This window comes from Corvus kubaryi, unplaced genomic scaffold, assembly GCF_017639235.1.
Source record: "Corvus kubaryi isolate FWS band 111438036 unplaced genomic scaffold, C.kubaryi_AGA036_p1.0 66, whole genome shotgun sequence".
In the NCBI taxonomy this organism is placed as follows: domain Eukaryota; kingdom Metazoa; phylum Chordata; class Aves; order Passeriformes; family Corvidae; genus Corvus; species Corvus kubaryi.
The window spans coordinates 9,753,724-9,767,402 of record NW_024582054.1 but is presented as its reverse complement, the minus strand read 5'-3'; the positions used below and the strand labels follow the sequence as shown (position 1 = coordinate 9,767,402).

General features: G+C 34.2%; 1 protein-coding gene across 5 annotated transcripts in view; it reads left to right on the top strand.

The window, feature by feature from the left end:
* Positions 1-13,679, top strand: part of STRN3 (striatin 3) — a 61,543-nt gene that overhangs the window by 37,891 nt on the left and 9,973 nt on the right. For 3 of the 5 annotated variants that reach the window (XM_042047043.1, XM_042047045.1, XM_042047042.1), the window contains 2 exons: positions 3,156-3,296; positions 8,207-8,340. In XM_042047043.1, the coding sequence (XP_041902977.1) occupies positions 3,156-3,296; positions 8,207-8,340 (275 nt within the window). The remainder of the gene's footprint in view (positions 1-3,155; positions 3,297-8,206; positions 8,341-13,679) is intronic. The other 2 variants (XM_042047047.1, XM_042047046.1) reach the window with 1 other exon arrangement.

Genomic DNA, 13,679 nt, shown 5'->3' with positions numbered 1-13,679 from the left:
TTTTCAGTAATATGCTGGATTTAAGGCCTGCTTCTTGCCCAACTTTGATAAGATCAATTTTGGCAGGTAAGTCAGGGGATGGCTGTTTTTCAGATATAGTCTGTCACCTTTGGAGGATGTAATAGTGGAGGTCTTGTATATCTCATTTCACACTATCAGGTTAATGTGTTCTCAGCAATTTGAAAAATGGTTTTCACATCTTATATATATATATATATGTGTATATCACTGTTGAAATGAAGATACTTTTACTGTTTTTCCTTAATTTACTTGAAGCTTTTTGCACTTTTTTACTTTCCCGCTCTTTTCCTTCAGTGTAATTGTTCTGTACTTACAAAACAGTACCCATCCCATTCATTTCCCTAGCCTTGATTTCTGCAAATAGTGTAATAGTTGATAGGAGTGAAAACAGATCTGAATTTTACTATCTTCATTACTGTCACCTGTTCTTGACATATAAGGATCTCTGTTGTATTTGGGCTTGGGCTAATATATCTTGCACCTAATAGAACTCTGCTTAAGGCTTCTCAGACTAAAACTTTTCATCACTGAATATTCAGTAATCTTTTTCACTTTTGATCTCTGAAGGACAGTACACTGAGATGGTACTGTAACTTTTGCTTCTGTTCGTACCAGGTCTATAATTTTTTTTTGTCATTGGCTTTTTTTGAGGGTAAAGGGTCAGTCGTCCCATTCGCGCCTCGAACATAGTTGCGTATGCAGGGACGGCACATTCTTTAAAAAATCTCTTTGTAGCATTTACAATACTTGAACAGTTATATGAAGTTACACTTGCACTTACTTGAAAGCAGAAACTTGTGCAGTCTTCTACAGTGTTGGCACAGTCTTGAATATTGACATATTTTTCAGCATGAAATAGACAGAAGTTGTTTGGAACAACAGCTGCTCCTTTATAAACTTCTCTCTATATTGTATGATGGATTGAGGACTGTTCTGACATTATGCCTGCCTGAAGGAAAAGAAGTGCCCAAACATACTGAAAAACACTAAAAGGCAAGGCTGTCAGGTCCCCTAATTAGTGACAAATGTAATGAACGCCTGCTTAAAGGTAGCAGAGCAGAGGGGCTACTTCTAGTTACTTCTGAGTATGCTTTGAGACAAACTTCTCATGCTCATATGTTTGGCATGAGAGCACCTTGAGAAGATGGTTTCAGTTTGGATAGAGTGAGAGTTTATAAGCCATTTTTGGCATTTTCCATCAAGGTGTTGAACAGTTCATGTGTATCAACATGGAGAAGACAAGTGGTGTTTTCTTCTGAAAAGCAAAGGGTTTGTTAAAGTAAACAGTTTAGGGTCCCAGTCATGACTTTTATCCTCATTTTATTGATTTCTCTATAATATCTTCAAGAATATATCTGCTGCTGGTCACAGTAGGTGCCTGGCTGATGGCCGACTGGAATAAAGACAAAGACAAGCTTTGTAGTCTGTATGGTGTAGTGATCTGGCCATTTTAAGAGTGACTTTTCTTATATGAGATCTCACCTGCTGACTGCAATATTAAGTATTATACTTTTGAAATTAAATCCTTTCAGTATAGTGCCTGTTAGAAAGAAAGAATGTTGATTCAAAAGAGATTTCTCATTATTATTTTTCACTCACTTCTTTAGCTGAGATCACAGGTTTCTAGACATACTTCTACACGAGAGTAAAATGAAACTTAACTGCTCAAGTGACCTGTTGTGTGAGGAAAACTTGTGGAAGCCAGTTTTCTTCTCAGTTGCTTCTGGGTAGCAGTCTTTGTATATTTAACTAGAATACTAAGTGTTCCATAAAAGAAAGAAAAAAAATACCAAAAGCAGAAAAAATATAAATATAGGGAGTCTTATTACTTGGCAAAATGAGAATGTTTTGCAAATATTAATTAGAATAGTTATATAGCATCCTTCTAGGGGTACGTGAGGTATACTTGCTATAATTCTGCTTCAAAAAATATTTTTTGTTGTCATCCCTCTCTGCAGGGAATTCTCCATTATCTTTAGAGAAGTCTGTTATTCATGGATACTTATTTTTGAACACATTAATTTAAACCAGTAAGATCTGAAATGATCAGATACTTTTTGAAAGAGTGTATTTTGGTGTTTAACTGTTTGAATGAACAGTTCTGATTTTGACAAGTCACCTGTAATCATAGTGTTTACATTTTACCTTTTTGACAATAAAGGCTTTGGTTTAGTTTCATTTTCCTTTTCAATAAATGTGATACATGTCACCTCAGTATAAGAACTTGTTCACCAATGCTTGCTTACTAAATGGTCCTCATTATCTCTGCTTGCAGTCCCAGGAAGGGCTGTTTTATTGGTTAAAATTTGGTTATGTCTTTCATCATTGTGGATTGTTTTCTTTAAAGAGGTTCTCTCACTGAAACACACTTTGATTGAAGCTTGACTTTTTGACATGGAAGCTATAAAGGTGAAAGCAGGAATGGATTTACTATTTTTAAAATATTTCAAATTATACTATTTTTGTTTGCTGATGTCTACATAATTAAATGCACATATAATTCAGAACGCTTTGCTTCTAGAGGCGTGCTTTTATAATTGTAATATAATACACATCTACAGTTTCATACAGTGGTGGAAGCATTCTTGCTCTTGTGTTTAACAAACACTTCATACAATTTAAATACCATTCAAAGCAGGGAAAGTTAATTGTTCGTTGCACCCCCATTATGAGTTGTCTGTAGTTTTGCTCTCATTTTTAAGCTTATTTTTAATTTTCACTCTGTTTTTTAATGTTAAATTGTTTAGTAAAGTTGTGTAATATTATTAGAAAATGTTTAATTAATACATTTTATGTTTAATAGTGAATGTTCTTTTAATATTTGGCTTGACTTTTCAGTAGGGCTGTAAGATGATTTTTTTTTTCTCTTTCCTACAGGAAACTGTAGAATAGTTCTGCAGAAAACAAAGGAGTTATTCTTTGATTTAGTGAATTAAAAATGTTTGCATGTAGTTTTCAGATTTGATGTATTAACTCCTGCTTTTGATTTCCAAAATATTACTAAACAAAAGCAAAGCACTATTTATTTTAAGGAGGTCCCGTCAGTAATTATTCTTATTTAATGGATTTTTAGACTTCAGTCAAGTCAAGCGGTAGCAATCAAATGAATTTTTGCTGCTGACATTAATTTACAGGAGTCAACAGGACAAAACTTCACGACATGATAGCTGATCTGGGCGATGATGAGATACCCCACATCCCTTCAGGAATCATTAATCAATCTAGGTCACCCTCTTCTAGAATGACTGATCATGAAGGTGCAAGAGCAGAGGAAGGTACAAAAAATTCAGCTACTTACTATATTTCAGGAGATTTCTTTTAGAGAGCACACGCTGTCATTTTATTTTCCCCTCTATAGAGCTTAATGCAGTTGCAGATTGCCACATTATTTTATTTGCGATTCTTCTCAAATGGTTTTGTGAGAATATGGCTTGAGTTTTTGTGGCTTATCATAACTCACCATTATTTCGTAAGTATTTTTAAATAACTTAATGTACAGCAGTGTGTTCTGACACTATTCACTATTAAATCCCTGTTTGCAGACCCTCCCTCCCCCATTAGCAAAACCTTTCACAAATAGGTTGTTATTTTTTGAGGGGAAAAAAGGTGAGTATTAACATTTGATGCACAGTTTGTATTTTAAAATGAAAAGTGGTGATTTTAGTTGTGGGACTAATTAGGTCTCTTTTCCTCAAATTTAATGTTCTCTTTTATAAAAGTCCCTTGGTCTACATACACAAATTTACAAAGACACTATTTCTTTACAAAGTATTTGTTTCAGTTTCAGGTTTATCTTTGACAGTGGAAATTAGTGGCAAGCTATTATATCTAAAGTCAAAAACCTTGTATTTGGCTTTTAAGTTTTTTGTTTTAAAGGAATGATTTTCCTGTATTAGCTTTGAAATTAGAATACCATTCTAATTTCTAAATTGTCCTCTACATAGAACATATTCATTCAAAATACTCAGATGTATTCAGATTTGGCTCTTTGAGAATGATCTTCGACCCATAAGACCTGGTATGGTATCAGCTATAGCAGAAATGGAATTTGCATTACTACTAATTCCAGTAATCTGTTGGTTCACCTGTTCTTCTTCACCCTTGGCCTCACAAATGCCTGTCACCAGGCAAGCAGAAAAAAAAAACAAAACCATGGTTCAAGGAGGTTTTTTTGCTGCTCTCCCAAACTGTCATTTTACCAAAGTTGTCTTTTTTACTGCCTTCCTTTTCATCTTTGTTTTTATTTCCAACTTCAAGATGAACCAGTATTAAATTTACTTGTGGAATGCAACTGAAAAATCTACAGGTGAAAATACACTTGCTAAAACTTGTAGATATACAATTAGGTTGTATTTAGGTTTAGTGTTTACAGGCTTTAGGTTGCCTTTTAGCCATGTTTAGATATTAAGGCCATGTGATCCTACAGTTACAATTTTCTAGGTCTGTCTTTGGCTGTTTTTCTTAGGCCATACACGTTGTGCAAGGGAACACAGACACAGACCTTGTTATGGACAGGGCCGTTGTCTCAAGTAGAGGCTTTACATCTAAAATAATACTGGACAAAGCAATCTTTTTGAAGAAATAGATGCTAAATTTGAATTTGATAGGGACTTACTTTCAGTGCCTCATTCTTGTAGCACAAACACTGTGTTACCCTTCAAGTAAAGATTGTTCACACTGTTCAAATAAACTGCTTTAATGTTTATATTTTCACACTGTTTAATGTGTCCATATGTTTTTAACTTGTTGGTGTAGTTTGGGCTTTATTCATTAAGAGTAGTAATATTAATGTCTATCATCTTACCTGCTCATTGTGGTTTCTGCATTGTTTTTAAACTTGATTATTAGAGTGTAAATTCTGCTATTTCTATCCTGAATGCTAGGTGGCTTTTTGACCTTTTGTCTGTACCATAAGGTGCAAAGCTGCAAACAAACAGGCAGTGTTGTATTTGAATTCCTCATGTGTGTGTTAAAAGGCCAAATACTTCATTATCATAAAATACAGATTTTGCACCATGCGGTACAAATACAAGTTTTACTCAATTATTTATTCAGCTGTATTTTAAAAGCTAAGATTTTGCAGATAATTTTAGGCTTTCTTTTTGGGACGCACTAGCCTATGCTGATGGATTTTATCAAACCATGATTTTCTTGTGACTGGATGGAAGTTTTATGTTACAATTTGAAGTGTTACAGTTCTGAGGCAGTGGTTGATAATTTTTTCTTGAAGGGGAGTTCAGGGAGTAACTGGCTCTAACTGGCTTGGAATACACCTTTCATACCTCTAAAGGTGTGAGAGTTAGGTTTTTGTTGGGGTTTTTTTTTTCACTCTCAACTGCCTGGCTAAATACGATGTTATGCCATAATTTCACTTGATAATTTTGGCCATGAGAAATTGGAGTTTCCATTTCAACATATTGTATGACTTTCAGAAATGGTATCAACATGATTTTCCATCCAGTGTACAGAGAATTACTTTCTTCACTGGTTGTTTTTCAGTTTTAATATCTACAGATTGCAGAGGTGTCAATCTACAGATTGACAGAAAAAAGCAGTAATAGATAATTGCTTGGGTATGAATAGCTGCTTTTGGTGTACCACATATTAACTTTGTGGAAAACAAGGTAAAGATGTCCTGTCGTACAGCAGACAACAACAGCCTATATGAACGTACATATCTGATCAGAGATTAAAGTAGTTTGTACAAATATTACAGCTTGATTTTGACTTAGTTATGTATGATGTCAAGAGCTTGAAGGTAAGAAGTGCTGGTTAGGATTGGCTAAGCAAATATTCAATAATATGATTTTGTATTTCAGTATTTATTTCACCTACAAAGGAACTTGTACTACCACATTTTTACTTTATTGATTGCAAACTCAGTTAAACATTTATATTATGCTATGAGAATAATATTGTACTGTGTGTTAGCATACTTGGATTTTTTTTCTAGATGAAAAGCATTAAAAAGTCATATATTTAACTACCATTTGCATATATCAATTGATGCATTGTTTTTGATATGTGAAGATGTGGGTCTTTATTTTTAGTAGCTGTAACATCATGTATTTTTCATTGTGTTACTATTCTGCCTTTTCCTTTTTACAAAAGCAGTTTGCAACCATTTTTTAAACTTCTCAAATATGCTTCACTTTAAAATATAAAATGTGCAAATGAATTGTAGAACACACTGTATGCACATACTGGCAACTTTAGTATTGAGAAATAGTCTTCTGAATTTCAAGTAGCATTAATTTTGAAGCTTTAAGGAAAGAGATAGTCACCCAAGCAAACAAAGCTTGATGAATTTGTAGTATAAGTTCCTAATGTGGTAGTCCTTAATTTTTAGTATAAAGCATAGGAAGGTTGATCTGTTAAGGTCAGGTGACATTAATTTCACAAAGAATTAGTATCACAAGTTACGGGGCTTACGTAAACCTTATGGGCCTGTCCTAAAGATCAAATAGGAGTAACAGGAAAGTAAATAGGTGTTTTGTAGGAATATGGCTTTTTATGAATTATAAATGTTTGTAGTAGACTGTCAAATGTAGAGTTTTAGTAAATTACTAATGGAAATGAAAAGCTTATTCATATAAGGGCATGGTAAGCCATTTTGGGCTGTTAATGTAATGTTACATTCTTACAAGTTAAACCTCTGTATGGATTGTGAATATTTTTAAAACAGGTGATTGTGTATAGTTAAAATATTGTTAGCTCTTTTTATGCAATTATAGGAACAGCAGTCTGTGTTCTTATATAGATTATATTCTTAGATTCTCACAAATGGTTATGTTGACTGTGCTAATGAGGTTACATTTCTTAATAGTACAATAGTTCTGAAGCATTAGAACCTGTTTTATTCTTGAGAAGTGATGTATTTTGATCTAGCTGGACTGGCTTCTCTTTGCATAGCCCTAGCAGTGGTGCCAGACATCTATAAATTTACGCCTGGTTTCAGTCACTTCCAGCAGGAGTGGAACAGACCTAGGTTACCATTCAGGTAGTGGCAATATGGAATAATAGAGATGTGTGTTCTAAACAGGAATGAGTTAATTATTAGTGCTCCTGTTTGGAACTTCTTTTGTGAGACAAAATCCCAAGAAACTGGGAACTGTATTCTCAGAGATTGAAGGGTTTTCTAGGAGGATCAGAAATTAGGAGTGGCATTAAACTGAGGCCATAACTCTCTCTGCCAAATCAGTGAAATTCAAAAGTCAAGCAAGTTTAATTTTTCAAGATGTCAAATATCATTTAACATATTTTGCAGATGATTATACTTAAAGTTCACACATACCTTTTTTTTACATACGCTACTTAACAAGCATTGCTATTTCTAAGTGGAAAACTGAGAAGTAAAAGTAGCTTCTAAAATGTGCTAAAGTGTTACAATGTTTAAGCCTTCGTTGCTGTTCCTTACTGCTAAATTGATATTTGTGGGTTGAGGGAGATTTACAGAATTGTTGAAGAGTGTAAAGAATATGGGTGAATATATATAACTTTATTATTCAGATGGGAATTCATAGTGAATAGCTATATATAACTTCTTTTCATTCTAAATGATAATTAACAGACATGTTAAATTTTAATTTGAGGAAGGCATAGCTAGACAACGTATCAGTTGAGTATACTTTAAAATTAGAATCCAAAATCATGACGAGAAACTAACACAGGAAATAAATAATAGATTTTTTTTCAGTTGTCTGAAAAATCTCAGAGTAGAAGAGCTGTTTTGCAGGAGTCTTTTGCTTGAGTGATTAAAAAATACTTCAGTATGCAAATAGAAATATTTGACTAGTATAAAACACAAAGACTTACTTGCAAGTGGATAGAAGGCAGGAAGCATGGTGCAATGAATGAAAAACTCAGCTGAGAATTTGGGGACCTGGGATGTACATTTGATATTGCAGTGTAAATTAATGTCAGTCAAGTCACTTGTCAGTATTAACACCTCTGTAAAGTAAGTTGAAATCAAATTACAAAGCATGATGCAAGAATTGTGTGTATAATGTGTGTGTGTTTGCACATGTGTGCGTGTCTTCATACTTTTTTTTTTAGTTGGGGCTGTATGTAGTACATATAAGTTCAGTTCTAAGCTCTGCTTTGCTATTAAGTGATGAATAATACAGCTTTTCATCAGTTTGAATTATTATATTGAGACTTAAAGAAACTGTTTTGTTCTTTGTAGCTGAGCCAATAACGTTTCCACCTGGAGGAGGCAAGTCATTTATTATGGGTTCTGATGATGTGTTGTTAAGTGTTCTGGGCCTTGGAGACCTTGCAGACTTGACAGTTACAAATGATGCAGACTATAGTTATGATGTAAGTGCAATTTTATTTTAAAATTCTTTACACAGCTTAACCAATAATAGTTGGGTCCCCTCTCCTCCACCCTGAATATTACTGATGCACTTCATTAGTAAAAGCTGTTACTTGAAAGGAGAGAGCATGCTCCTTGTGAATGAGCTAAGTAATTTGGGTAACCAGAATTAAGTGAGATGACTTGGGGTTTTTCTATGTTAATAATTTAATTCAGATTTTGTCACTGGGGGGGGAATGTGTTATGACATAAAATACATATTAATGTCTTACCATGACAAAAACAATAGTTACACACTGAAATGGAGTATTGAGTAGACATGGCATGGAACACAAATATTGATATTAACTTATTTATTTGCTGTCCTTTTGATGAGTAAGTAGTGTTAACAGCATAGACTACATATAGTAGTGTATTTCAGATGTAAGCTTTTAGGGGGTATTTTTATTATGATCTAGAGTGTTCTGATATTCCTTTGACCATATGCATTAAGCTTCTACCAGTAGTGTTAAATGACTTTTTCATTGGCTATTAACATGGGATGGCTGGTTAGGGAAGTGTTCAGGTAAGTTTTGCATGCAGTATTGTATTTAAAATTGTAATATTGGCTTGACTGCAGATTGCAACTTTGCAGTGTATTCCTGTCTTTTGTGAGGTATAACTTCTTTATAAAACAGTGTGTAGCCATTTTGCTTATTCCGAGATGGAGGGATATTTACAGGTGAGCCAGGACTAAACTCAGAAAGCATTACAATGAATATAATTGATACCAGCTGATCAAACTGTTACACGAGACTCTGTGCTGCTTGTGACAAACCTGACAAAATGGTTTCTGTGGTGTGAAGAATGATGCAGAATAAAAGTTAACCTTTGCTGTTGGGAAACTTAGAGAGTAACTGATAAATACACAAATATGAAGTGCTGCCTGAGCTAAAAAGAAATTTGCAGTAGAAGGCAGTACTTCGCACATTTGTTGAAGGCTGGAAGGTGTTAGTTATCCTGTAGGTGAAGTTGATTGTACTTTTTCAATGTAGTTGAATTTTCAAAGTTTTCTCACTTAATTAGAAGTTCTTTAATTTCAGCTTGGTTTGGGAGGTGAGTGGGAAGAGGCTATTTCATGCTCTTATATGTGATATATACAGAAGACAAAAGATAGAAGTAGGGTTTTGTTTTCTTACTGGACCATTCACCGCATATGAGGTGTGATTGGCCATAATTGTCACTTGGTTTCCCTGCTTCTTGTCCAGTCCTCCTTTCTCAGTACTCTTAGGATATTTTCTTCCTTTTAAAGCATAGCTGAAAAATGCACGGTGGCTTCTGACTTCATGTGTCAGAAGAAACAAAAATAACACAGGTGGCAAGAATTTTTTTATATTTAAGAAGACACTGTCCTGTCATGAATCTGAAGAGACTGAAATTCAGGTGCTATTAGTTCTTCATCACAGTGTTTCTTCAGGTTAAAAATTCCTTGATAGTTCTTAATTTCTGAAGTTGTTTCCTCATAGCTATGGATTTGCAGCACAATAAGACCATGTCTTACCCTGTACCTGTAATCCAGTACTTGTAGGGCATCTTAGTCTAATGCCTTTTTAAGCTTAGCTGAAGTCACCTCCTTTTCCAGTATATCTTCAGACAAGGAGTTAATGTGTAAGTAAAGCAGCAACAATAAAAAAACCTCAAACCAGAACACTTAATGCATTTGCTCCCAATAGGTTCATGTTCTTCAAATAGCTTTTGTGAGCCATTAGAGTGCATGAATAAATAAAGTCACGACAGGCTTCCACTAGCTTTTATGTATCACTCCTTGATGAGTGTTGTATTTTGAAAAGGAGAGGATATGAATGCCGGATGGGGGTTAAGTATAAATCCTAGGAATTTCAACTGTAGCTCAAAAGATTTCTGTATGTTTGATTAAATGCACAGGTTGTCTCCGAGACTGGTCATCTGTTAAACTGTACAGTCATCTCAAGTCATGTCTTTCTCATTATCTGGCTATTTACGTTGACCTCAGTGCATGTAGTTGTTTTTATGTTGAGGGAATAATGTTGCCAAATCAAATGCTCCCATTTGTATATTTTTGGATTCCATAGCAGCAGAGAATGGTGTTTTTCTGCAGTAGGACTGACTGAAAAATGGAAAGCTTTCCTTTATCAGAGCATGTAAACTTGGAAAACTCCAATAAGTTACAACATTATGAAGAAAAAGTGACATTAAAACATAAAAAGACACTGGCTGCAGTTATTAATTATTGTTTTCTAAATTTTCTGTTTGCTGTTGGGGAGTACTTGTTTGAGACAGGGAAATGCATGTCTCCTTACTATGTGTTAGGATTCTGTTTACAGCAGGGGCAGGGAAGATCTTCATTCCCTGGTGCCTTTTTTTTTGGTGGGAAGGAGCTGGTTTTGGTTTGTGTTTGTTTAGCTAAGGTGTAGTTTCAGTCTGGTTTGCCTGTGCTTTACAAGGCAGAATGAATGGGTTGTTTGTGATCCTATACAGACAAAAAATACAAAGACAAAAAGAGATTTTTATTAGGTTAGATTGAGCAAGAATAATAAAGCAGGCGTTTCCAATTCTGATTGCATCTGTTTAGCAATTTCTTGTGGTGTATGGTTTGTATGTTTTTTTTTCATTTTGATCCAAGCTTAAGGGGATTTTGCAGTAAAGGTTTTTAGGACATGTAAGGTGTTTTGTGTCTCCTGACCTAGGCAGAGTTTTTGTCTGAGTGTTGGGTGGATTTGGGCAGGGGGACAACTACTTTTTTTTTTTTTTTTTGTAGAATGTACTATTTTCTGTGTTTGTCAACAGAGGATGAGAATCAAGGATTCAGCTGATCCTTCTTGGTCTATAGTAAAGTCCACTGAAGTTCATGGAAAAAGGGAGGACCAGCTAGTGAAGTTGTATGGTTCCATAGTCTGTCTTGTCGTGACATTGGTTATGTTGACTGTGTGTATGTGTATGTATGTGTGTGTGTATATATATATATACACACACACAGAGTAGGGCATCAAGACTCAGGAGGGCAGTGTGTCCATCTATGCCTTATATTTTGAGAGGCTTTTGAGATGTCACACTTTAGAACATTGATATACACTGTCGCATTTTACTACTTTTCCATTATTCCTCTGGCCCATTTTGTGGAATAATCTCCCATTTATCCTTTGTAATCATCAAATCCCTTTTCCAAGTCCTTGACTATGTTTTTCTGAGGTGGGGTTGAGTTTTTTATTTGGTTTTTTGGAACTACGTTACTGGTTAGCTGTTTTTCTTAGAGATTCCAAGGACCGCTTTAAAGATGTATCAGTTGTTCTCCTACTTTTGCAGTAAGGATATCAGGATCCATTAGAAACATGGATAAGGAAAAGAATTTTTAAGAATTGGTTTATATATAACTAGATTTCTAATGAAGAGTATGTGGCGTCTTCTTAAAAGAAACAAGATGTTCCAGTCTGTTTTAAAAAAATTAAGGCTTCAAATCTATACTTTAAATAAGAAATATACCTTACTTTTCATAACTTGTGTAAATTCTGTACCTTGCATTTTAGCAGATTTCTCTGTACTGCTGAAAACAAAATTACCCTTGCAGCAGCCCTTTTAAGAAAGAAACCAAAAAAGATATAATTAACCCTTTTCATATTTTGAAAAATAAGGATTACTGTATCCAGTTCCTATTTTCTTGAATGACTTTTCATCACAACTGTAATAGAAATTATTGTCATGTGGATGCATATTGCACCCAAAAAATTGAAAGTTTTCTGTGTAATCTGGGATGTATCATGTGCTAAAATTAAGGATTGGTATTTCAAAATTTGGCTTTAATTTCTCTAAGGCCCGGATCACCACAAGTACATGAGGCAGCATAAGTTAGCTAGGTAGGTGAATATGTTACATAATGAGGATTTCAAATATCAAGGAACTCTATTTGCTAGGAAAATACCTTTTTTTTTTTTTTTCTTTTTTTTCTTTTATTTTTTTTCTCTTTTTCCCCCCCACTTCTCTTATCTATTTGGGGAGGCAAATAAATCAACAGTTTGGTCCAAGATCTGTTATGTTTAATGCAGAACTCCAGAATTCCACTCTGCTCTGCTTCCCGAAACAGAAGATTATTCTTTTTAAAAAGCTTGTATATAATATGCAGTGTAGTGCTAATTAACTTAAATCTCGATAAAAGTATTGCAGTCTTCAGTGCACTCTGAAGTAGGAAGATTGTAAACAAAATGCTTTGTTCTTATATGTATTTCTTGGTTGGTATTAAAAAAACCCTAAAAATTCAGGTTACATGTCTGGTATAACAAGTTTCTGTGACTTGATCAGAATTAGGTAAAGTTTGCACTTAGGACTGAAATTTACAGTAATATAATGGAAAAGCAAATGTCTGCCCATCTGTAACTCAGAACAGTAAATTTTATTAACTGAGCCTGTTTGTTTTGTTGGATAGAATTGAATTTGGTTTGAGTGAGTAGTGATGATTCAATCCAGGTTATAGATTTGGTCCAGGAATACTTACTACAGTACTTGTTACACTACTGTCTGATTATTTTCAGTCCTGACAGATATAAGGTAGTAAGATTTTATTAGCTACGGGAGATTTAATTTCTTATTAGTGTTGCTGAAATTAGCTTGAGATGTCAAGATACTGTGGCCTACAGTCAAGAAACATACTTTGACAATTACATGCTGAATAGATAATTTGTAAGGAGAAGGATACAATTAGTTGCCATTCATTCTTAGTTTGCTTATTTTGTTCATCTAATTCAAGTCAGTTTTCTAAACTGCCTTTATGAAAAGAGAGAAGTACCTGGACATGTTGCCTCTTTACGATGGAGGCTTAGGATGGGATGTAGTCTTCTAAGGATCTGCTTGCTACATAAATATAAATTGTATTAAAAGATGTAAATCAGTCTCTTGCAATCTAGAAGGGCTTGAAGTTTTATGGTAACTCTTCTGAGTTACCTATAATTAATACTAAGCAGCTGTAATTATTGTATTTTAGCCTAACAGTCTATAGGTTAAGAGTATGAATTGGATGTTCCCAGTATATAAATGTATAGTTCGCATATATTGCTTCACAAAGCAGCTAGGTTATTGTCTCACAAATATATTTAAAATTCATTAAATATTTGTGTAATGTTATGTTTAAAATCATGACAAATGTGTATTGAAATTTCGATTAGCTATTTCTGTGTACATACCTTCGCCTGTAGAAGTATTCAAGAATTATGTATGTTTCTTTTCAATCTCAGTCAAGTTACTCATCTGAGGAAGATCACTCACTAAGCACCTCAAGTTGATTTTTATTGTGTTAAGGTGATGAATGAGCTTTTGATAGCTATAATCTCTTCCT